The sequence below is a fragment of the Oncorhynchus masou genome, chromosome 6 (assembly GCF_036934945.1).
Source record: "Oncorhynchus masou masou isolate Uvic2021 chromosome 6, UVic_Omas_1.1, whole genome shotgun sequence".
Lineage (NCBI taxonomy): Eukaryota > Metazoa > Chordata > Actinopteri > Salmoniformes > Salmonidae > Oncorhynchus > Oncorhynchus masou.
In genome coordinates this window covers 30,806,497-30,832,187 of record NC_088217.1, presented here as the reverse complement: position 1 = coordinate 30,832,187, position 25,691 = coordinate 30,806,497, and the positions used below count along the sequence as shown (strand labels likewise).

General features: G+C 40.3%; 2 protein-coding genes across 12 annotated transcripts in view; both read left to right on the top strand.

Annotated features, from left to right (window-relative positions):
• The window catches only part of LOC135541883 (disco-interacting protein 2 homolog B-A-like), a 98,573-nt gene extending 88,803 nt beyond the window's left edge, over positions 1 to 9,770 (top strand). For all 8 annotated transcript variants that reach the window (XM_064968342.1, XM_064968349.1, XM_064968348.1 and 5 more), the window contains 2 exons: positions 4,154 to 4,277; positions 4,426 to 9,770. In XM_064968342.1, the coding sequence (XP_064824414.1) occupies positions 4,154 to 4,277; positions 4,426 to 4,678 (377 nt within the window). In that variant the 3' untranslated portion in view covers positions 4,679 to 9,770. The remainder of the gene's footprint in view (positions 1 to 4,153; positions 4,278 to 4,425) is intronic.
• The window catches only part of LOC135541884 (cyclic AMP-dependent transcription factor ATF-1-like), a 34,463-nt gene continuing 17,228 nt past the window's right edge, over positions 8,457 to 25,691 (top strand). For 3 of the 4 annotated variants that reach the window (XM_064968352.1, XM_064968351.1, XM_064968353.1), the window contains exon 1: positions 8,457 to 8,515. In XM_064968352.1, coding sequence (XP_064824424.1) covers positions 8,513 to 8,515 — 3 coding nt within the window. In that variant the 5' untranslated portion in view covers positions 8,457 to 8,512. Of the gene's footprint in view, positions 8,516 to 11,744; positions 11,829 to 25,691 lie in introns of those variants that run through there. The other variant, XM_064968354.1, reaches the window with a different exon arrangement.

Sequence of the window (25,691 nt, the reverse complement as noted above, 5' to 3'; positions counted from 1 at the left end):
ATTCCCAGAAGGCATGGATTATTGAGTCATTGTTAGTTTTACACTTCAGACATTTGTATTTATTAGGGATCAAATCAAATGTTATTTGTCACATGCGCCGAATACAACAGGTAATACCTTACAGTCAAATGCTTACTTTAAAGCCCTTAACCAACAATTCAGTTTTAAGAAAATACAAAACACATTACATAAAAAACAGTACATCATATAACATCCCTACACCACCACATATCCACAACACAAAATGTTCAATACCACCATACAAAAATATCATAATGCTTACTTACCCATGTGTCTGGACTTTGCATGTGTCTGGACTGTGAAGAGACCTCTGGTGGCATGTCTTGTGGGGTATGCATGAGTGTCCGAGATGTGTGCTAGTATTTTAAAAACAGACAGCTAGGTACATTCAGCTTGTCAACACCTCTTACAAAAACAAAAAAACACTTTGAGCCATGAGAGATTGACATACATGCCATTAATGTTAGCTCTCCGTGTACTTTTAAGAGCCAGTCGTGCTGCCCTGTTCTGAGCCAACTGCAATTTTCCCAAGTCCCTCTTTGTGGCACCTGACCACACGACTGAACAGTAGTCCAGGTGTGACAAAACTAGGGCCTGTAGGACCTGCCTTGTTCATAGTGCTGTTAAGAATTCAGAGCAGCGCTTTATTATGGACAGACTTCTCCCCAACTTAGCTACTGTTGTATCAATATGTTTTGACCATGACAGTTTACAATCCAGGGTTACTCCAAGCAGTTGAGTCACCTCAACTTGCTCAATTTCCACATATTTCATTATGAGACATAGTTGAGGTTTAGGGTTTAGTGAATGATTTGTCCCAAATAAACTTTTCAGCAAACTTAACATGTGTAAGTGTATGAACATAACAAGATTCAACAACTGAGACATAAACTGAACAAGTTCCACACACATGTGACTAACAGAAATTTAATAATGTGTCCCTGAACAAGGGGGGGGGGTCAAAATCAAAAGTAATAGTCAGTATCTGGTGTGGCCACCAGCTGCATTAAGTACTGCAGTGCATCTCCTCATCATGGACTGCACCAGATTTGCCAGTTCTTGCTGTGAGATGTTACCCCACTCTTCCACCAAGAAACCTGCAAGTTCCTGGACATTTCTGGGGGGGGAATGACCCTAGCCCTCACCCTCCGATCCAACAGGACTCAGGCGTGCTCAATGGGTTTGAGATCTGGGCTCTTCGCTGGCCATGGCAGAACACTGACATTCCTGACTTGCAGGAAATCACGCACAGAAAGAGCAGTATTGCTGGTGGCATTGCAGGAAGGGTACCACATGAGGGAGGAGGATGTCTTCCCTGTAACGCACAGCGTTGAGATTGCCTGCAATGACGACAAGCTCAGTCTGATGATGCTGTGCCACACTGCCCCAGACCATGATGGACCCTTCACCTCCAAATTGATCCCGCTCCAGAGTACAGGCCTCGGTGTAACGCTCATTCCTTCGACGATAAACACGAATCCGATCATCACCCCTGGTGAGACAAAACCGCGACTCATCAGTGAAGAGCACTTTGCCAGTCCTGTCTGGTCCAGCGACGGTGGGTTTGTCTTAGGCGTCTCACAGTACGGACATTGGAATTCATTGCCCTGACCACATCTGCAGTCCTCATGCCTCCTTCCAGCATGCCTAAGGCAAGTTCACGCAGATGAGCAGGGAAACCTGGGCATCTTTCTTTTGATGTTTTTCAGAGTCAGTAGAAAGGCCTCTTTAGTGTCCAAAGTTTTGATAACCGTGACCTTAATTGCCTACCGTCTGTAAGCTGTTAGTGTCTTAACGACCGTTCCACAGGTGCATGTTCATTAATTGTTTATGGTTCATTGAACAAGCATGGGAAACAGTGTTTAAACCCTTTACAATGAAGATCTGAAGTTATTTGGATTTTTATGAATTATCTTTGAAAGACGGTCCTGAAAAAGGGATGTTTCTTTTTTTTCCTGAGTTTGTGTTGCCACCCTATGCTCATGCACTACTCCTAAAGCAAATTTAGACACTAACAGCTTACAGACGGTAGGCAATTAAGGTCACAGTTATGAAAACTTAGGACACTAAAGAGGCCTTTCTGTGTAACTTGTTCAGTTTGTCTCAGTTGTTGAATCTTGTTATGTTCATACAAATATTTGCACATTAAGTTTGCTGAAAATAAACGCAGTTGACAGTGAGAGGATGTTTATTTTTTTGCTGAGTTTATGAATATCCTTTTCTGACTCAAATAGGATTCCCTCAAGATTGCTATGATTTTCAAAAGATTTCAAATAGAAATTTTGTGATACGAAACTTTTAAGTTGCATGTATTTAAAAATATCTACATTGGTCAGTCCAAAATTGCTTTTTAATTCTGTCGTGGAAATAAATGTCTATCCTATTACCAAGTTTTCCATGGCGACCAAGTTATTGGTGAATTCTGAAACACTATCCAAGGATTTTTCCATAGGGATGTGTTTTTACGGAGTGATATTGGTTCTTGTAGAATCAGTTTCAGTTTCATATTGTTGTTCATTTCCAAAGCTTTATCCTTTGAAAATAGACACGTGAAACGATTCTGGGGATGAGTATGTGTATCTTCATTATGTACCCATTGTTCCTCCTTTGTGCATTTAACTATATGTCACAAGTAAATGCCTTGGGTAGCGAGATGATACAATTCCAAGTCTGGAAGGTTAAAACTACTGTGAGAGAATGAAAAGGAAAGTTTTACATCTTCAAGTTTTATTTTCCAATATGAAGTCTGTTATGACCGAGCATACTTTTTAAAGGATGTCTTTGGTGGGGTAATTGGTATTACTGAGAATAAATATAAAAACTTTAGGAGCCATGCCTGTCAAGACTCAGGGAATGATCCAGAAGCAGACAGTTTCAAAGTAACAAAAGTTTATTACAAAAACAGGGGAGCAGGCAAACTGCAGGTCAAGGGCAGGCAGAGGTCAGTTATCCAGGGTGGTGTGACAAGGTACAGAACGGCAGGCAGGCTCAGGGTCAGGGCAGGCAGAATGGTCAAAACCGGGAAAACTAGAGAAAGACAGGAGCATGGGGAAAACGCTGTTAGGCTTGACAAAACAAAATGAACTGGCAATAGACAGAGAACACGGGTATAAATACACTGGGGATAATGAGGAAGACGGGTGACACATGGAGGGGGGTGGAAACGAGCACAAAGACAGGTGAAACAGATCAGGGTGTGACACATGCCATTCTGAGGGTAATTCTACCTGTAAGATTTATGGGAAGTTTGTTCCATTTAATAGGTATGCTTTCAAATTGTTAAGTAATGGTATTAAGTTATATATTTGTTTTTTGTTGTCACTTAAGCATCCTACGTGTTTATTTTTCATGGTCCACTTAAAGGATTGCTGTAGATAATGAGTATTCTTTTTTATTTTTCCTATTAACATTTATTTATTTATTTTTTGGTTTATATTTAAGTTTAGTTTATATTAATGTTTAGCAATACTGATACCTGTTACGTTTGTGTCCTGTCTAATTCTTTCTGCAAGCGCTTCAATTGCCAGTGCAAACAGGTGGGAGAGAGGACATCCCTGTCTTGTGCCTATTTATAATGCAATTTCTTCAGATAATGTATTATTTGTGAATGTTTTGATTTTAGGACATTTATATAATATATTTATTACATTTATTATTACAGCTGGAAAGTTTAAATCTTTCTACGTTTTTAATAGAAAAGGTATTTCAAGGCGGTAGAAAGCCTTTTCGGCATCAACAGACTTTGATAAATCTATATCTTGATTTTCTGCATATTGTATAAAACTGAAACATGTATCTGTGTCTTTTTAATGAACCTTTTTTGATATGTATCAAGTCTGGTAAGTCTTTTGCCATTCTGTTGTTTATAAGCTTGGTTATTTTATTGTCACAATTGATTAAACTTATGGGTCTGTAATCAGCAGGGGTCTCTCCAGATTTTCCTGGTTTTATATAACTGAAATAACTGTTTGATACATGGAACTAGGAAGCACTGAATTGAGTATCGTGTTGCTATAGATGCTAATGCTAATAGATAACATGAAAAGGGAGATATAGGGATCCGATCTATCCCACCATTCCCAGTTTTCAATATTGTTTGCCCCTCTTTGTCTGTCTCCCTATCTGTGGTCAGATCGTCATGACGCCCTGTTTGTGGTGGGTTCCCTGGATGAGACTCTGGAGCTGAGGGGGCTGCGCTACCACCCTATCGACATCGAGACATCTGTGTCCCGGGCTCACCGCAGCATTGCAGAGAGGTCAGAACACTGGGGGGTCCCAGGGGACCTTACTATTGTCCATTTGGTTGGTCTGTTTTCATAATTGTGTGTGTACGTGCGCATGTATCTTAGTCTGACATTTGATTATAACCCCTTTCTCTCCTCTCACTCTGTGTCCCCACTACAGTGCGGTATTCACATGGACCAACCTACTGGTGGTGGTGGCTGAACTGAGTGGCTCAGAGCAGGATGCCCTGGACCTGGTGCCCCTGGTCACCAATGTGGTGCTGGAGGAGCACCACCTCATTGTGGGCGTGGTGGTCATCGTGGACCCGGGGGTCATACCCATCAACTCCAGGGGGGAGAAACAACGCATGCACCTCCGGGACTCCTTCCTGGCTGACCAACTGGACCCCATCTATGTGGCCTATAATATGTGAAGGGCCAGGGGGATAGGCTGGTTATTGTATGATGGAAGAGATTCTGGCTGGTGGAAGAAAGTGGTTTGGACCAACCTACTCCACAGACAGACAATGCATATTGTACCAAAAGGTGGTACAACTTGACTGTATTTGACTTGACTGTACTGTTCAGCCAACCACAAGGTTGGCTGACCTTGACTGTACTGACCCTTGGGGAAACCACAGCTCTTTTTGGGGTGCACGATGTTCAGATCTTAGGTATTTTGCATTCCAGGACTGTTGGATTTGAAGGGGGCACTCTGTTGTGTTTTGAGACGTACACTGTGTTTGAAAAAATGAAAAGAAAAAAATATATATATATTCACACCCGGACAGAGTGAGTGTGTCTACACCAAACACAGCTGTTCAACTGGAACTGGATGGGAAGATAACTCTAATCTCGCCACACCCCCTACTACCCTCCTGCCAAATCAAACACCTCAACAGCCTGACTGGCCCTCTATTTGCACAGCGTGTCAGGGAGTATTCAGGTGCTGAAGTCAATCTTAACTCTCCCCACTCCTCCACACTCCAATCATCTGTGGGGTATTGTGAGGGGCCAAGGGATGAGGACTTCCTGTCTCTGGTGACATCATTTTCTGTGGTTGAGTGATGTGTACAAAATGCATCCATTATAACTGTTTCTCCTCCCAAAGCTTTCCAGGTCTTACTCAGTCCTTGTTTTCTTATCCGAATCTTTGACTTATTCTAAATTGCCATATTTGTACTGTATTCACGCACACATTCACAGAAACTCACACCGGTGCTTGCTTCACCCTGTAGTGGCCTCTTATCCGTGCACTTTGAGGTAGGGGGTTATGAAGGATGTGTGAAGGTATGTTAGAACACTAATGAACATATTAGCTAGACCAATCATCAGCTGTTGATTTAATTTATTCTGTCAGTCATCATGTACTGTACTTACATCACAGGTGTATTGCTTGAAGTTTTACAAAGGCAAAATATGAAATGGAACACATTCTCACCTTTCTTGAATTACGTTTACTTCCTGCCTTATAAAACTTTGCCCATACAACTTTGTTTTTCTCCATTGCTGTTCTTCCAGTTCATAACTATTTGTGTTATTGGGGTGAGAATCCTGATTGATATCCAAAGGGATCTTTTGAGTAGAAGCTAGAGGCCATTTACTGTACTGTACCCATCAAGACCTCTGTAGTTTCGATATACTGTATAGATATTATTCTTTTAAATGTGTGTATAAATGTGGGGAAAAAACTCAACTCATCCCTCTCACGTGATGGTTGTCTGGATAGCTAACATACTTGTGAGCAGATGGTAGCAAAATAATATTGTACATACGAATTTAACACTAATCTTGCACTTTCTCCAAAAATGTTATATTTTTTCATGATCCAATTATGCACATTCCTCGTGTTCAAGGAGCATATTAATTGTGAGGAATACTTTTTGAGGAATCAGAGTTCACTAGGGATTAGCAGAAAGGAACTAGCTAATAGGGTCAGGAGTTTCCCCAGGTCAGGTCCCATCCGGCTCGAAGGACCATGAAAACAACGCCACCATGAATAAGGTTGTCAGGGATTTGTACGGTCAGGGATAACTACTGCCCCCAACCAGAGATTGCTTTGATGTTATGAGCTTGGGGAGAATGATTAAACCAATATAAATTACTGTTGTTTTGTGTAAAATTAAAATAAGCTCTTATTTTTTTTCTATGAACCACCGATAAATGGGATTAGATGCAGGGCACTTTTCACTGACTGTCCTAGGCTGAGTGATTTAAGAATGTGAGCGAAAGAATATGGCAATGCAACATTTTGCACGTGAAAAGGTTGCCAATTAGCATAATAGGACTGTAATATTTAATGCAATCAAACATTGGTCACTGTCATAGTGGCCAGGGTTGAAAATGGAGTCCTATTCAACTTTAAATCACTAGAACCTGTTTTCCCCCTGTAAACTTAAATTGCTTTTGTAAACGTCAATATTTTATTAGCATTTAAAGGCACAGTCCTGTGGATGAAATAGGAGGACAACAGCCACGAGTTTAGCTTTTGTTATGTTCTCTTCCCCACACACAATTTATTGCACTCTGGGAAAAGCTTTCTCATTTACTCTAATCTTTAGAAGTTTTCACATTTATTACTATATTGTATGCTCCTTTCTGTTATGTGCTCCTCAGAAAATGATGTTTTATTCTTGCAGTGGTATAGGAGTCCATGGTGAACTATTAATTTTCATTGTCTAACGTGTAAATAGTATTTTATTTATATATTATATATCTATAGTCCGGCCTAAGTTTGAGGTGTTCGGATCACAAAGAAGAACATTCGTGAGATGCAGAAAAAATGAAAATATGCTGGAGGATTGCTTGACACCATCTGTCAAGCATGGTAGAGACAATGTGATAGTCTGGGGGTGCTTTGGTGGTGGTAAAGTGGGAGATTTGTCCTCTTGCTTTATGCCAGCAGCATATGTCGTGGAAAATCGGATCAAATACAACGCATTACAGAACTTGTGAAATCAATTTGGCTTTTAATACAAGAGTATAGCAAGCCGGGATGGTCCGCGGAACACACCGCTTTTCCAGAGCCCTGGCTCCAGTATTTATCCACATATTGCATATGAGCCCATCCCACATGCAAATGAAGTTACATTCCAATCCGTGCATCCTGCTTGTTCAGCTCAATAATGCCCATACCTGCTTTCCGTCAAATTATAATGATGACAAGACCCTTGCTTTGTTCCTGCACTTAGCTAAATGCATTCTTTTGTTTGTGTGTTATCTATGATCAGCAGACTATGTGTCTCCTCAGTTTCTAGTGTGTCCAGCTATACTAAAAATACTATACATTCCTCTATTTTACAGCCCTATGCTTTGGCTCTGCACTTAGCTCAATGTGTTCCTTTGTATGTGTGTCTTTATCTCAGAGCAACAGACTATGTGTCTCCTCTGCCATTCCTTCTGCATCTCTACGTCCTAAAAATATGCGAACTATGTCTATTGGTCATCAGTTAGTCATTTGACTGACCCCCTCCTTTGTATATCCCTCTGGCCTTGGTATGTCCAGCTATCCTGGCACCGATGTGTCACCTTCCCTTCATGTAGTCTGTTTTTAGTGTTCAGCTATTCTATACATCTTATGCATTTGTCTATGTGTTATATTTGCTCCCACAAATACCACCCTGCATACCACTGCTGGCTTGCTTCTGAAGCTAAGCAGAGTTGGTCCTGTTCAGTTCCTGGATGGGAGACCAGATGCTGCTGGAAGTGGTGTTGGAGGGCCAATAGGAGGCACTCTTTCCTCTGGTCTAAAAAAATATCCCAATGCCCCAGGGCAGTGATTGGGGACACTGCCCTGTGTAGGGTGGCGTCTTACTTATTGTAAGAGTAGGGGTGTTAACCCTGGTGTCTTGGCTAAATTCCCAATCTGGCCCTCAAACCATCAGTCACCTAATAATCCTCAGTATACAATTGGCTCATTAATCCCCCTCCTCTCCCCTGTAACTATTCCCCAGGTTGTTGCTGCAAATGAGAATGTGTTCTCTGTCAATTTACCTGGTAAAATAACAGATAAATTAAAAAAAAATGTAAAGGGGATCTTGAAGAAGGAAGGCTTCACTCCATTTTGCAACGCCATGCCATACCCTGTGAACGGCGCTTAATTGGAGCCAATTTCCTCCTACAACAGGACAATGACCCAAAGCACAGCTCCAAACTATGCAAGAACTATTTAGGGAAGAAGCAGTCAGCTGGTATTCTGTCTGTAATGGAGTGGCCAGCAGTCACCGGATCTCAACCCTATTGAGTTGTTGTGGGAGCAGCTTGACCGTATGGTATGTAAAAAGTGCCCATCAAACCAATCCCACTTGTGGGAGGTGCTTCAGGAAGCATGGGGTGAAATCTCTTCAGATTACCTAAAACATATTGACAACTAGAATGCCAAAGGTCTGCTAGGCTGTCATTGCTGCAAATGGAGGATTCTTTGACAAAAGCAAAGTTTGAAGGACACAAGTATTATTTCATTTAAAAATCAATATTTATCATCTTGACTATATTTCCAATTCATTTTGCAACTCATTTCATGTATGTTTTCAAGGAAAACAAGGACATTTCTAAGTGACCCCAAACTTTTGAACGGTAGTGTATAGATCTTAAATATGTGAGAAGTGTGAATGGGGTTTGTCTATATTTAACATTCAGTCATGTTTAACAACACTGCTTAAAAGCTTGAAAATATGCATTTTATCATAATGTATGAATAAGTACACTGTGTGAAGATTGAACTAATTGCAGTACTGCACTGTACCAGAGATGTGTGAGTTAAACAATTACAATGTTTAGAGAGATGAGATGGTTGCCATATGATTTGAACCTATCCATGCAGAAAAACAAAACCAGTGACAAGTTATAGTGCCATATCCTGCCTTTAAATGTATGTTAAAAGTTCACCGTAGAATGTCTGCATGACTCGGAGACCAAGCAACATTAGGCATCAGATTCAAGCGAAGTTAGGCATCAGATTTGTGGGAGACACTTGAAAGAACAATAGTTGGCTACTCTGACACCAGGGAAGGAAGGACTAGGTGGTCCCTCCGGTGCAGTCTGTGAATAATACTCCATGTTTTGGATGTTTTTCCCAGGACTTGCTTGTCATTACTGCTAAGACTGCAAACATTAAGAAGAGTAAAAGGGGAGTTACTCAGTGCTGCAATCCATCTATGACAGGGAGGTCAATAAGGGCTTCCTCTTCTCTCTGCTCCTGCTCTCTCCAAAATAGTTTTTTAACACTATGCAATCAATGGCCGTGCAATTTAACCCCAATTCTTACACAGGCTGGGGGAAATGTATTTTGTAATAAATATACAAAGAACGAGGTCTTAAGTTTGACTAGTGATATTGTACATATAGCACTACACACCTCTTTATCCAAGTTAAATCAATATTTTGTGTATGCACTCCTGGTATGCTGTGTATATACATTATTTGCTTAATAATAGTAAAAAAATCCAATTGTGATTTTGTTGTGGTCTGGGGTAATTTAGCTCATGATATATTTTAGAAATAAAGACTTGCTGATATTGTATTATATTACCCTTTCCTCATTATTTTCACTCGTTTAGATTTGGCAGCAAATAATGATTTCTAGTGAATGTTTGGTTCATTGTTCAAGGACATTACTCATGGTTATGGGTGGGTGACCAGATTTGTTAAAGGTTCTGTCTAACATTTTGTTGATAATTTCAACTTTTGAAATAATATTATACCCATTGGGTTTTGAAGAATACAACTAAGAAATAGCTCAAATAGCTTAGTACTACTCTTACCTTATCATAACCAGTGTTTGACTTTGACTGAAATAGGTGCCTGCACTCATTTTTGTATTTGGGTACTGGAATTGTATTATTTTCCAGCAGATTTTCTATTAGAACTTCCGTAACTCACATATATGTATATACAGAAGTATGTGGACGCCCCTTCAAATTAATGGATTCGGCTACTTCAGCCACACTCGTTGCTGACAAATGTATGCCATGCACAATGCCATGCAATCTCCATAGACAATCATTGCCAGTAGAGTGGCCTTCACTGAAGAGCACAGTGACCTTCAACATGGCACCGTCATAGGAATATAAGGCCACCTTTCCAACAAGTCATCCGCCAATCAAATCTGGGTTTGGCGGATGACAGGAGAAAGCTACCTGCTACCAAGCATAGTGCCAACTGTAAAGTTTGGTGGAGGAGGAATCTGGGGCTGTTTTTCATAGTTATTTTTGACCATGCTGCAAATGGCTATATCAGTCCACTAATAATAAATGCCCAGTGCCCTCAATTATCTTTAAAGATTTTTCAGGGTGTGCTGGAGCATCCCTACATCCGTTTGGCTCCTAGAGTAAACGGTAAACGGTTTCTGTTGCAAAACGTTTTGCAATAGAATCCGACTAATGAATACACCCCTGGCTAGGTAGCCCTTGGGAGAATCTCAATTGCATACTCCTCGTGTCCTCTCTCCTTGCCTCCTCCTCAAAATCCATTGGATGAGAAAGCCAGAGGTCCCTCCCCTTTGACCTTCTCTTCCAATGAGTTTTGAGAATGAGGAGATAAGTGCGGACACGAGGAGTATGCAATTCCGATTCTCCCCTTGTTTCATTACACTTTAATCATTTTTAATTTCATACACAAAACACTAATCATACAGGAGGTATACTAGTCTAGTCACTAATCATACAGGAGGTATACAAACAAACAAACAACATATGCTAGGGGGTACAAATAATTACAGGTTATGGAAAGGCCTTAAAAGACAGACCTATTGACTGTTTTTACAGCTTTCTTATTAAAAAAATATAGAATGATCTTAATTTACGACAAACTCCTTATAGAAAACAAGTGTTTTTTATTAGTGAATTTACATTTATGAATATACAATTTTTCCATTAAAATAGTTTTTCGTTAACCTTATTATAGTTAACACCGAGCAGCACATTCTCCCATAATAAACAAGTCATCAAAAATATTATCAATTTTAAATCTACAAATGTCTTGCTATCATTTCTTTACATGTAGACAATGTCAAAATAAATGCAAAACTGTTTCTGGACGCTCATCACAAAAAGTACAGTTAGTGTTAATGTCTTTTTTGAGTTTCTTCAGGTAACGATTCGTAGGGTAATATTTATGGATTTGACCTTTCACTACACTTTTTGAAAATACATTTTTTTAACAAGATCAGCTTTAAAACCATAGCTTTCTGATTAATTTATCTCATGAGATACAGTTGTTTGCATCATCTCGTATTGCTTCTTTAATTGTTTTTGCGTTAAAATAATCTTTATTTCATATTCAATGGGCTGTATTTTAAACAGGGAATTAACGTCAATACATTACATCACGTATATATTTTACACTTTCCATGCTCTGGCACGACTGTTTCCACCAATCACAGCACCCAAAGGAAACAATAACGTCATATGTGTATCCTGGGGCCTCCTTCCTTTCAAAAAAATAAAACGATAAAAAAAATAATGGTGTCGCACCGCCCTTTTATTTAGCAATTAGCCAGCAACTACCCCCCCCCCCCCCGGTGATTTTATATTAGCTTTCGAGATAATCGACGCCATTGCTGAGGCCCACGCAGAATTTGAAAAGGTAATGCAGCTTCTCAATGACTTGACCGCCTGCATATATATTCGCTATGTACTCAGCTTTAAATTGAGCAATGGTTTGCTTTGTTGCTAATAATTTAATGGCGGCTCCCTTTCCGTCTCCTCGTCGTTGTCGAAGGGAAGGTGGCGGTATTGCTGACGTCTATTGACGCGGGTACTTGCGTGCCAGTGACTCGGTATTACACATTCGCTCATTGTCCAAAAGCAAATACAGTGCGAGTCAGCTAGCTACAAGGCATATGAGACCTGGAGAAATGTTATGAATATAATCTGGTTTATTCACCAACGGCAATGTTTAGCAAGCCAACTGACGTTACGCAGTTTTCTGATTGACACGTTTACCCGGCCTAATTTGACAAATTGGCTAACTAGCAATCGTTAATGTTTGCTAGCGAACGTATTCAAATTAGAGGATACTGTCTAACTTGTCCTTAGCCAACGCTGCAGTTAGCTAGTTCCGGTAACGTTACCTAGTTAGCAATGTTTAGCTACTTATTGCCACAGTTAGTCTTTAGGTTTAGTGCTGTCAGCAACTTGGCTAGCTAGTTAGTAACGTTACTGAATTTCAAATCAAAGAGTATTAGTCACATGCGCGGAATACAACCGGTGTAACCCTTACAATGAAACGCTTACTTACTAGCCCCTAACAAACAATGCAGTTTAAAAAAAAATACGAATACGGAAAAAAAGTAGCAAGTAATTAAACAGCAGCAGTAAAATAATAATAGCGAGACTATATACAGGGGTGTACCGGTTAGTGATGCACCGATATGACATTTTTGACCAATAGAGAAACTATATTCATATTTTTGTGACTTTTAAGCATTCTAGTACAGTTAAATAGTTAACACACACGGACGCAGCGGTCTAAGGCACTGCATCTAAGTGCAAGATGCGCCACTACAGTCCATGATTCGAATTCAGGCTGTATCACATTTGTCAGTGATTGGGAGTCCCATTGGGCTGTGCACAATTGGCCCAGCGGCATCCGGGTTTGGCCGTCATTGTAAATAAGAATTTGTTCTTAATCGACTTGCCTCTTTAAATAAAGGTTACACACACACACTGACCAAAAATATATTTTGTTGGCATTTACGTATGTCACCATTACCAGTAAAACATAATCCAACCTCATTTATTTCACTTACTTGCTGTGCTGTTTCGTAAAATTTTTCAGTCGTTTCATTCTCAACCCGAATTTCTATGAATGCCTCTTTGTGTGTCAAAAAACATACATGTCAAATAACACTATTTGATGTGTCATATAAGCTTGTTGACCAATCAGGACCAGAATATGACTGCACCTCACATAATTTAACGTGTTAATGATTTTTTTAAACGTAGTTATTACTGGAGGTCCACCGATTTAATCGGAATGGCCGATTTCAAGTTTTCATAACAATCGGAAATCTGTATTTTTGGACACCGATTTGGCCGATTTAAAAATGTTTAATTAAAAAAAAAATGTTTAACTTTTTTTTTTTACACCTTTATTTTTATTTATTTATTTCACCTTTATTTAACCAGGTAGGCAAGTTGAGAACAAGTTCTCATTTACAATTGCGATCTGGCCAGGATAAAGCAAAGCAGTTCGACACATACAACGACACAGAGTCACACATAGAGTAAAACAAACATACAGTCAATAATACAGTATAAACAAGTCTATATACGATGTGAGCAAATGAGGTGAGATAAGGGAGGAAAAGGCAAAAAAAGGCCATGGTGGCAAAGTAAATACAATATAGCAAGTAAAACACTGGAATGGTAGATTTACAATGGAAGAATGTGCAAAGTAGAAATTAAAATAATAGGGTGCAAAGGAGCAAAATAAATTAAATACAGTAGGGAAAGAGGTAGTTGTTTGGGCTAAAATATAGGTGGGCTATGTACAGGTGCAGTAATCTGTGAGCTGCTCTGACAGTTGGTGCTTAAGGCTGGTAAGGGAGATAAGTGTTTCCAGTTTCAGTGCTTTTTGTAGTTCGTTCCAGTCATTGGCAGCAGAGAACTGGAAGGAGAGGCGGCCAAAGAAAGAATTGGTTTTGGGGGTGACTAGAGAGATATACCTGCTGGTGCGTGTGCTACAGGTGGGAGATGCTATGGTGACCAGCGAGCTGAGATGAGGGGGGGCTTTACCTAGCAGGGTCTTGTAGATGACATGGAGCCAGTGGGTTTGGCGACGAGTATGAAGCGAGGGCCAGCCAACGAGAGCGTACAGGTCGCAATGGTGGGTAGTATATGGGGCTTTGGTGACTAAACGGATTGCACTGTGATAGACTGCATCCAATTTGTTGAGTAGGGTATTGGAGGCTATTTTGTAAATGACATCGCCAAAGTCGAGGATTGGTAGGATGGTCAGTTTTACAAGGGTATGTTTGGCAGCATGAGTGAAGGATGCTTTGTTGCGAAATAGGAAGCCAATTCTAGATTTAACTTTGGATTGGAGATATTTGATATGGGTCTGGAAGGAGAGTTTACAGTCTAACCAGACACCTAAGTATTTGTAGTTGTCCACCTATTCTAAGTCAGAGCTGTCCAGAGTAGTGATGTTGGACAGGCGGGCAGGTGCGGGTAGCGATCGGTTGAAGAGCATGCATTTAGTTTTACTTGTATTTAAGAGCAATTGGAGGCCACGGAAGGAGAGTTGTATGGCATTGAAGCTTGCCTGGAGGGTTGTTAACACAGTGTCCAAAGAAGGGTCATTAGTATACAGAATGGTGTCGTCTGCGTTGAGGTGGATCAGAGACTCACCAGCAGCAAGAGCGACCTCATTGATGTATACAGAGAAGAGAGTCGGTCCAAGAATTGAACCCTGTGGCACCCCCATAGAGACTGCCAGAGGTCCGGATAGCAGACCCTCCGATTTGACACACTGAACTCTATCAGGGAAGTAGTTGGTGAACCAGGCGAGGCAATCATTTGAGAAACCAAGGCTGTCGAGTCTGCCGATGAGGATGTGGTGATTGACAGAGTCGAAAAATCCTTGGCCAGATCAATGAACACGGCTGCACAGTAATGTTTCTTATCGATGGCGGTTAAGATATCGTTTAGGACCTTGAGCGTGGCTGAGGTGCACCCATGACCAGCTCTGAAACCAGATTGCATAGCAGAGAAGGTATGGTGAGATTCGAAATGGTCGGTAATCTGTTTGTTGACTTGGCTTTCGAAGATCTTAGAAAGGCATGGTAGGATAGATATAGGTCTGTAGCAGTTTGGGTCAATAGTGTCCCCCCCTTTGAAGAGGGGGATGACCGCAGCTGCTTTCCAATCTTTGGGAATCTCAGACGACACGAAAGAGAGGTTGAACAGGCTAGTAATAGGGGTGGCAACAATTTCGGCAGATAATAGTAGCCAGGTGGAAAGCATGGCCAGCCGTAGAAAAATGCTTATTGAAATTCTCAATTATGGTGGATTTATCAGTGGTGACAGTGTTTCCTATCTTCAGTGCAGTGGGCAGCTGGGAGGAGGTGTTCTTATTCTCCATGGACTTTACAGTGTCCCAGAACTTTTTTGAGTTAGTGTTGCAGGAAGCACATTTCTGTTTGAAAAAGCTAGCCTTGGCTTTTCTAACTGCCTGTGTATAATGGTTTCTTGCTTCCCTGAACAGCTGCATATCACGGGGGCTATTCGATGCTAATTCAGAACGCCATAGGATGTTTTTGTGTTGGTTAAGGGCAGTCAGGTCTGGGGAGAACCAAGGGCTATATCTGTTCCTGGTTCTAAATTTCTTGAATGGGGCATGTTTATTTAAGATGGTTAGGAAGGCATTTAAAAAAAATATCCAGGCATCCTCTACTGACGGGATGAGATCAATATCCTTCCAGGATACCCCGGCCAGGTCGATTAGAAACGCCTGCTCGCTGAAGTGTTTCAGGGAGCGTTTTACAGTGATGAGTGGAGGTCGTTTGACCGCTGACCCATTACGGATGCAGGCAATGAGGCAGTGATCGCTGAGATCTTGGTTGAAGACAGCAGAGGTGTATTTAGAGGGCAAGTTGGTTAGGATGATATCTATGAGGGTGCCCGTGTTTAAGGCTTTGGGGAGGTACCTGGTAGGTTCATTGATAATTCGTGTGAGATTGAGGGCATCAAGTTTAGATTGTAGGATGGCTGGGGTGTTAAGCATGTTCCAGTTTAGGTCACCTCGCAGCACGAGCTCTGGAGATAGATGGGGGGCAATCAGTTCACATATGGTGTCCAGAGCACAGCTGGGGGCAGAGGGTGGTCTATAGCAGACTGCAATGGTGAGAGACTTGTTTTTAGAGAGGTGGATTTTTAAAGTAGAAGTTCAAATTGTTTGGGTACAGACCTGGATAGTAGGACAGAACTCTGCAGGCTATCTTTGCAGTAGATTGCAACACCGCCCCTTTTGGCAGTTCTATCTTGTCTGAAAAGGTTGTAGTTTGGAATTAAAATTTCAGAATTTTTAACTAACTAAAATTTAACTAGGCAAGTCTTTTAAGAACACATTCTTATTTTCAATGACAGCCTCGGAACGGTGGGTTAACTCCCTTGTTCAGGGGCAGAAAACAGATTTGTACCTTGTCAGCTCAGGGGTTCAATCTTGCAACCTTACAGTTAACTAGTCCAACGCTCTAACCACATGCCTCTCATTGCACTCCACGAGGAGCCTGCCTGCTACGCGAATGCAGCAAGAAGCCAGGGTAAGTTGCTAGCTAGCATTAAAATTATCTTATAAAAAACAATCAATCATAATCACTAGTTAACTACACATGGTTGATGATATTACTAGTTTATCTAGGGTGTCCGGCTTTGCATATACAGTGGGGCAAAAAAGTACGTAGTCAGCCACCAATTGTGCAAGTTCTCCCACTTAAAAAGATGAGGCCTGTAATTTTCATCATAGGTACACTTCAACTATGACAGACAAAATCAGAAGAAAGAAATCCAGAAAATCACATTGTAGGATCTTTAATGAATTTATTTGCAAATGATGGTGGAAAATAAGTTTTTGGTCAATAACAAAAGTTTATCTCAATACTTTGTTATATACCATTTGTTGGCAATGACAGAGGTCAAACGTTTTCTGTAAGTCTTCACAAGGTTTTCACACACTGTTGCTGGTATTTTGGCCCATTCCACCATGCAGATCTCTTCTAGAGCAGTGATGTTTTGGGGCTGTTGCTGGGCAACACGGACTTTCAACTCCCTCCTTGCTATATTGTATTTACTTTGCCACCATGGCCTTTTTTGCCTTTTTTACCTCCCTTATCTCACCTCATTTGCTCACATCGTATATAGACTTGTTTATACTTTATTATTGACTGTATGTTTGTTTTACTCCATGTGTAACTCTGTGTCGTTGTATGTGTCGAACTGCTTTGCTTTATCTTGGCCAGGTCGCAATTGTAAATGAGAACTTGTTCTCAACTTGCCTACCTGGTTAAATAAAGGTGAAATAAAATAAATAAATATTTTCTATGGGGTTGAGATCTGGAGACTGGCTAGGCCACTCCAGGACCTTGAAATGCTTCTTACGAAGCCACTCCTTCGTTGCCCGGGCGGTGTGTTTGGGATCATTGTCATGCTGAAAGACCCAGCCACGTTTCATCTTCAAACTACACAAGAACTCACTACTATAATGGTTCAGATGACAAAATTTGCTAATTGCTGAACTCGTGTTTACATCTCAATAAAATAAAACACAGTCTGCATGTTCCTCAAAAAACAATTACTGATGGAAAAAGCTCCTGGTGGTATTTGATTTTAAGTGCCAAGGCATCATACTTGATTCCAACCTTTCTTTTAAAAAGCAAATAAAAAAGGAACTCAAATAACTAGCTCATTTCCCAAAACTTATGAAATTGTTTTGACTATTGCGGCAACAACACTATAATTAAAATCTATGATACTCCCCCACTTAACATACTAGTTTACATGTTTGGCCCAAGCTTGCTTTTCAACATCAACATACTACTCAACCAGCAATCAACTTTAATGACCTGACATTGTTCCACATAATGGAAAACATACTATAATGTTAGACTATATGAACTTTCCTGCTCAAATTAACTGGTGTTACTTAAACAATCAAACCAAGAATCAATAACCATCAGAATCCATTCTCACAATGTTTTACAATTTAAACTTTCAGATCTCCTTTCGTACAGCCAAATAAAACCCAATCAACATCTCACAATCAAAATTGTACTGCCAGAAGTACAGAAAAGAGTGTACCTGAACAACAGTCAAAACAATTAGAGTAAGGTTATTGTATATTCAAACTAATAACGCAAATTTACGTTATTCTACAACAATCTACCTGCCTCCAGCAACTTACCCTGACAATTAGTAGCCAACATAGCAACTAACTCTCTTTCATACTTTCAGCTCAACTTATCCTATTCCTTTTTTCCCATTGGGCAAAAATATATAACCCCTCTCATTTCAACGTTTTTCCTTACCTCTATGTAAGATTTAAAACCCAACTTTATAACTTCCTCTTCTCTTTGCTCTTCACATTTCACACTTATGAAATGTATCCTATTTCTTTAAAAATAAACACACGCAGTGCCAAAATTATAACATGCGTCAGTCAATCTATAAGAATGAAAATCATTTCGGTAATCACTTTATATCGCCATCATCTCTCCGCTATTATTCAAAATTTCTTTAATTTAGGTAACTGTCTTCTCTATTGATACAGTAATTTAAATACGACTCAATTCTCAATACATTATTCCAGCAGATAATTTAGTGAACAGACACAGTCTTGCATCAGAATTCGCTTCGTTATTAGTTTAAGTTGAATTAGTCTATCAATTTAACCGAAACAATCTATTGTAAACGTTCAATTTATCCCTTCTATCAATTTGAACCAAACAAGCTATTAAAACGTTCAGTTTAGCTATTAAAACGTTCAGTTTATATCTTATACAAACATTCAATTTATCCCTTCTATCAATTTGAACCAAACAAGCTATTAAAACGTTCAGTTTATATCTTATACAAACATTAGCGACCATAACTTTCCAGGCAAAACATACAAATCGATTATTTACAATCAAAAACTCAGAATTCAGTTAGCGCATTGACTGGGAACGGAACCACGGCCTCCTGCGTGGCAGGCGAGAATTTTACCATTGAACCACCATTGCTATGTGAAAAACTAAGATTCTCCGCAAATAAACCCACTTTACAAGTAAAATCAAGACACGTCACTATCGGCAATTCCCAGAAAAATAACAGCCCAAATTTAATAGTACAAACGTTACTCCAGCTATGATTCTCAAATTCCAAATGAATAGATTAGCAATCAAAGAATAAGGTCGACAGTTAATGACTAGGAAACAGATATTGCGCCTTTTAATAAAAGTAGATTATGTTTACTTATGCAACGTATTTAAATTACTTTACTACATCACATTAATCACGCAATGATAATTAGTTTGATGGAAAATCTTAGGCTTTGTACGACATTATAAATTACATTGAGATTCCCTCTTAATTCTCTCTAACTTTATTCAGTTTATTCAATAAATCACGCAACTTCTCTGATACTGGGAAAAAAATATATAACGTGTTCAGACCTTGAGGGCAGTTTAATTTCAAATGTTTCACCCAGAAGGAGATAATCCAATATGCGTTTTATAGTTACATCGTTAGGGTAAGATAACCAAAAGTGGACACGCTCTAATCAGTTTCTAGAGCTCAATTTCCCAGATTTTGTAGACTATTTTAATAGTGCTTAAAACCTCATCTTTATCAAATTATCTATTTAAGATACCATCTCAAAACCTAGGTATGTCTACAAATGGGTGGTTTAAATTGTACACGCTCTAATCAGTTTCTAGAGCACAATTTCCCAGATTTTGTAGACTATTTTAATAGTGCTTAAAACCTCATCTTTATCAAATTATCTATTTAAGATACCATCTCAAAACCTACCTATGTCTACAAATGGGTGGTTTAAATTGTATCTAATTATTCTAGGCATTACTTTATCAAATCTCTAGTAATTGATTATACACACATACAATTTATCATAATTTCAAATAATTCACAGAATCCATATAAAACTTTAGAAATCTTAGGTACTCACACAGAACTTTAAGGATCACCCACACAGGATTGGTCAGATGTTCACACAGAACTGGTCAGACGTCCACACAGAACATAAAAAGGTTCCCCACACAGAGTCAACCTACCCCGCTCACACAGAACGGTCCAACAACTATTACCTAGTGAACGGTCCGACAACTATTACCTAGTGATCCCATAGCAAAATACTCACACAGAGTAACCCAGGGCATACCTGGCTAGCACATTTTAAAATTGGAATTTGGAATTCACCACCTCTGAGAGTCACTTAAGACAATCACACAGACGCACAGAATGAGGGCCTTCTTCCAATAGGGCTTCACGAAGTGCCGTGTTTCATCTAGAATACACAATCCCCTGGCCCTCACCCCACAGACCGCACCAATCCCCACTGTGATCAATTCAGTGTCAGGATGGCTCTTGGTCACTCGCAACCGGACAGTGGCAGAGTATCTTTTGAGTCCACAAACCCTCAGATTACTCTCCCCTGACTCGGCCCTGCTTACGCCGCCAAGGTGCCTTCCTTACAAAGGAATTCACGCTCAGAGTATACGTAACAGGCATATTTAAAAAACTTGACTTCAAATCTTGTGTGTGGTTTGCTCACCTTTTTCATTAAAAAAAAGCTCAGTTCGAGATGTGGTATCCACTCGGCTCGCTTCCTCTCAGATCAAAGGTTGGTCGATATATATATATATATATACACACATACAGTGCCTTGCGAAAGTATTCGGCCCCCTTGAACTTTGCGACCTTTTGCCACATTTCAGGCTTCAAACATAAAGATATAAAACTGTATTTTTTTGTGAAGAATCAACAACAAGTGGGACACAATCATGAAGTGGAACGACATTTATTGGATATTTCAAACTTTAAAAAATCAAAAACTGAAAAATTGGGCGTGCAAAATTATTCAGCCCCCTTAAGTTAATACTTTGTAGCGCCACCTTTTGCTGCGATTACAGCTGTCGCTTGGGGTATGTCTCTATCAGTTTTGCACATCGAGAGACTGAAATTATTTCCCATTCCTCCTTGCAAAACAGCTCGAGCTCAGTGAGGTTGGATGGAGAGCATTTGCGAACAGCAGTTTTCAGTTCTTTCCACAGATTCTCGATTGGATTCAGGTCTGGACTTTGACTTGGCCATTCTAACACCTGGATATGTTTATTTTTGAACCATTCCATTGTAGATTTTGCTTTATGTTTTGGATCATTGTCTTGTTGGAAGACAAATCTCCGTCCCAGTCTCAGGTCTTTTGCAGACTCCATCAGGTTTTCTTCCAGAATGGTCCTGTATTTGGCTCCATCCATCTTCCCATCAATTTTAACCATCTTCCCTGTCCCTGCTGAAGAAAAGCAGGCCCAAACCTTGATGCTGCCACCACCATGTTTGACAGTGGGGATGGTGTGTTCAGTGTGATGAGCTGTGTTGCTTTTACGCCAAACATAACGTTTTGCATTGTTGCCAAAAAGTTCAATTTTGGTTTCATCTGACCAGAGCACCTTCTTCCACATGTTTGGTGTGCCTCCCAGGTGGCTTGTGGCAAACTTTAAACGACACTTTTTATGGATATCTTTAAGAAATGGCTTTCTTCTTGCCACTCTTCCATAAAGGCCAGATTTGTGCAATATACGGCTGATTGTTGTCCTATGGACAGAGTCTCCCACCTCAGCTGTAGATCTCTGCAGTTCATCCAGAGTGATCATGGGCCTCTTGGCTGCATCTCTGATCAGTCTTCTCCTTGTATGAGCTGAAAGTTTAGAGGGACGGCCAGGTCTTGGTGGATTTGCAGTGGTCTGATACTCCTTCCATTTCAATATTATCGCTTGCACAGTGCTCCTTGGGATGTTTAAAGCTTGGGAAATCTTTTTGTATCCAAATCCGGCTTTAAACTTCTTCACAACAGTATCTCGGACCTGCCTGGTGTGTTCCTTGTTCTTCATGATGCTCTCTGCGCTTTTAACGGACCTCTGAGACTATCACAGTGCAGGTGCATTTATACGGAGACTTGATTCCACACAGGTGGATTGTATTTATCATCATTAGTCATTTAGGTCAACATTGGATCATTCAGAGATCCTCACTGAACTTCTGGAGAGAGTTTGCTGCACTGAAAGTAAAGGGGCTGAATAATTTTGCACGCCCAATTTTTCAGTTTTTGATTTGTTAAAAAAGTTTGAAATATCCAATAAATGTCGTTCCACTTCATGATTGTGTCCCACTTGTTTTTGATTCTTCACAAAAAAAATACAGTTTTATATCTTAATGTTTGAAGCCTGAAATGTGGCAAAAGGTCACAAAGTTCAAGGGGGCCGAATACTTTCGAAAGGCACTGTATATATATTTTTTATTATATTTATTGAGCTAGACAGTTAGCTAGTGCTCGTCGGTTATACCTTAGCCAAAACTCTGGTAGGCTATTTTTCATCCTACAGCTTGTTCTCATTTATTTGTATCATGTCTCTCTTGTCGCTCTGCAGCTGACATTTGGGCAATATGTGTGGAACATCTAATCAAACAAATGTCACATGCTTCATAAACAACAGGCATATACTAACAGTGAAATGCTTACTTACGGGCTCTTCCCGTTATTTCTCTCTGCATTAATCTAAAGAAAATAACACAAGGAATAAATAGACAATAATTAGGGAGTTTAATAGGCACATGCACAGGGTTGCAGATTCAATTACAGGGTGCAGTGAAATTCTCCAATGTAGGACAAAGTGAAACAAAACAAATATAATAATAGAAATTGTTTGTTTTTTATATAAATTATATTATATACGGGGTACTGAATTTATTTGCAGGGGTATGCGATAATTGAGGTAGATGTGCACATATAGGTGACTAGTTAACAGGATATAAAATAAGCAGTAGCAGCAGTGTATTTGATGAGTCAAATGAGTTAGTCCAGGTAGCTATTTGGTTAACTATTTAGCAGTCATATGGCTTTAGGGTAGAAGCTGTTCAGGGTCCTGTTGGTTCCAGAATTGTTGCATCAGTATTGCGTGCCGTTCGGTAGCAGAGCAAACAGTCTGACTTGTGTGGCTGCAGTCTGGCAATTTTCAGGGCCTTCCTCTGACACCGCCTGGAATAGAGGTCCTGGATGGCAGGAAGGATGTACTGGGCCGTATGCACTACCCTCTGTAGCGTCTTGCATTCGAATGCCAAGCAGTTGCCATGCCAAGTGATGATGCAACTAGTCAAGATGCTCTCAGTGGTGCAGCTGTAGTGCTTTTTGAGGATCCTAGGGCCCATGCCAAATCTTATAAGCCTCCTGAGGACAAATGCGTTGTCATGCCTTATTCACAACTGTGTTGGCGTGTGTGGACCATGTTAATTCCTTGGTGATGTGGACACTTGAAGCTCTCAACCCGCTCCACTACAGCCCCGTCGATGTGGATGGGGGTGTGCTCGGCACTCTGTTTCCTGTAGTCCATGATCAATCAATCAAATGTATTTATAATGCCCTTTTTACATCAGCCGATGTAACAAAGTGCTATACAGAAACCCAGCCATAAACCCTGAACAGCAAGCAATGCAGATGTAGAAGCATGGTGGCTAGGAAAAAGTCCCTTGTGCCTTTGTCTTGCTAACGTTAAGGGAAAGGTTGTTGCCCTGGCACCACACTGCCAGGTCATTGACCTCCTCCCTATAGGCTGTCTCATCGTCTGTGATCAGGCCTACCAATGTCAGGTGTTCAGTCCCAGGGTCCTTAGCTTAGTGATGAGCTTGAAGGGCACTATGGTGTTGAACGCTGAGCTGTAGTCAATGAACAGCATTCTCACATACTGTAGGCGTTCCTGTTATCCAGGTGGGAGGTGGAGTGCAATAGAGATTGCGTCATTTTAGGACTGGGCGGTATACCTTTTTAATTTACTATATACCGGTATTGATGCAGGAGCCGGTTTGGGTTTTTACCTTACCTTCTATAACAGTATTTCAATGTTTATTTTGTTAACTGTGATATGTAACTCCGGCGCATGTAATGTCCTTTTTTTATGGTTTACTCCGGTGGCTACTTGAGTTGTATTTTTCCCCCTCCTCCTGCTGCCTGCTGCTTCCCACACCAAGCCCTGCCCCCTGTCACTCAAGGAGAGAGCACGTTCTTGCTGTTCATTCTGGATTCTGCATGGTCAGATGCAGAAAGATGTTGGTGACATCGATGCTGCTTTCTACAAGCTATCTACAATTACACTTAGTTTGTGTTTCTTACTGTCTGCAAACTATTGTCTATTTTTATTTATTTTTTAGCTAGTTTTAGCTCAAATAAATTGTTAGCCGCTAATGCTGATCTCTAGTTAGTACATTTAGTAAGTTAGCTAGCCAACTAAGTCAGAGCAAACTTAGCTAGCTAATACAGCCTTGTACCTGTGCTTGTGTAGGCTTAGATAAGCATGTTTGTGCAACGGTATCTTCCAAATCAGAGAGGAATAGGCAAAGCATGAATGTGTTAGCTAGCTAGCTACAAGAGGTAAGAAAACAACATGTGATGTAACATCTAATTAGGGTCGCCTGGAAACCCTGACCAACACTTTGGTTCCTAAACTGTCAATAATTCCTCCCTGGCTTATTAATTCGTGGTCATGTCAAATGTATTTAAACTGCTACCCACTATTTTCCAACTATAGAATTGGAGTAATAATTATATTTCCATGATTCTAACATTTCACCAATTAACTATAGTTTTTGCCCATACTATGCATCTCTGTGGGGCACCAGTGTGGAAATGATAAAAGTGCAAAAATTATTTGTATAAATATTTTTTGTTGTTGGATTGAGCTGTATAAAACAAAGAATGGAGAAAGCCCTATTTGAAATCACTTATTTGTGTTCCACCCTATGGTCATGAACTACTTTTAAGCATATTTATACATTTTTTATTATTTAAAAAAAAACATAGCATACTAGTAAAAACATAAAACATTTGAAGAATGTGATCGGGCTGGGCAATATGGCCAAAAAATATATGTCATCTGTGGATCTGTTGGGGCGGTATTCCAATTGGAATATGTCCAGGTTGTCTGGAATGATTGTGTTGATGTGAGTTATGACCAGCTTTTTCAAAGCATTTCATGGCTACAGATGGGAGTGCTACGGGGCTTGTCATTTAGACAGGTTACCTTGGTGTTGTTGGGCACATGAACTATGGTGGTCTACTTGAAACATGTATGTATTACAGAGAGGGTCAGGGAGAGGTTGAAAATGTCAGTGAAGACACTTGCCAGCTGATCAGCGCATGCTCTGAGTATGTGTCCTGGTAATCCATCTGGCCTTTCGGCCGCATCGTCTTCTCATGCATGGTTCAGTGTTGTGTGCTTCAAAGCGAGCATAGAAGACATTTATCATGTCTGATAGGCTCACCTCACTGGGCAGGTCTAAGCTGGTTTTCCATTTCTAATCGATGATGGATGTGGTGGGTTCTTGCAGACTGATGAGCGTACGAGCCGGGATAGTATGATTCGATCATAGTCCTGTATTAATGCTTTGCCTGTTTGATGGCTCATCGGAGGTCATAGTGGGATTTCTTATAAGCGTCCGGATTGGAGTCCCACTCCTTGAAAGCAGCAGCTCTAGCCTTTAGCTCATTGCGGATGTTGCCTGTAATCCATGGCTTCTGGTTAGGGTATGTACAGTGGGGCAAAAAAAGTATTTAGTCAAATCAAATTTTATTTGTCACATACACATGGTTAGCAGATGTTAATGCGAGTGCAGCGAAATGCTTGTGCTTCTAGTTCCGACAATGCAGTAATAACCAACAAGTAATCTAACTAACAATTCCTAA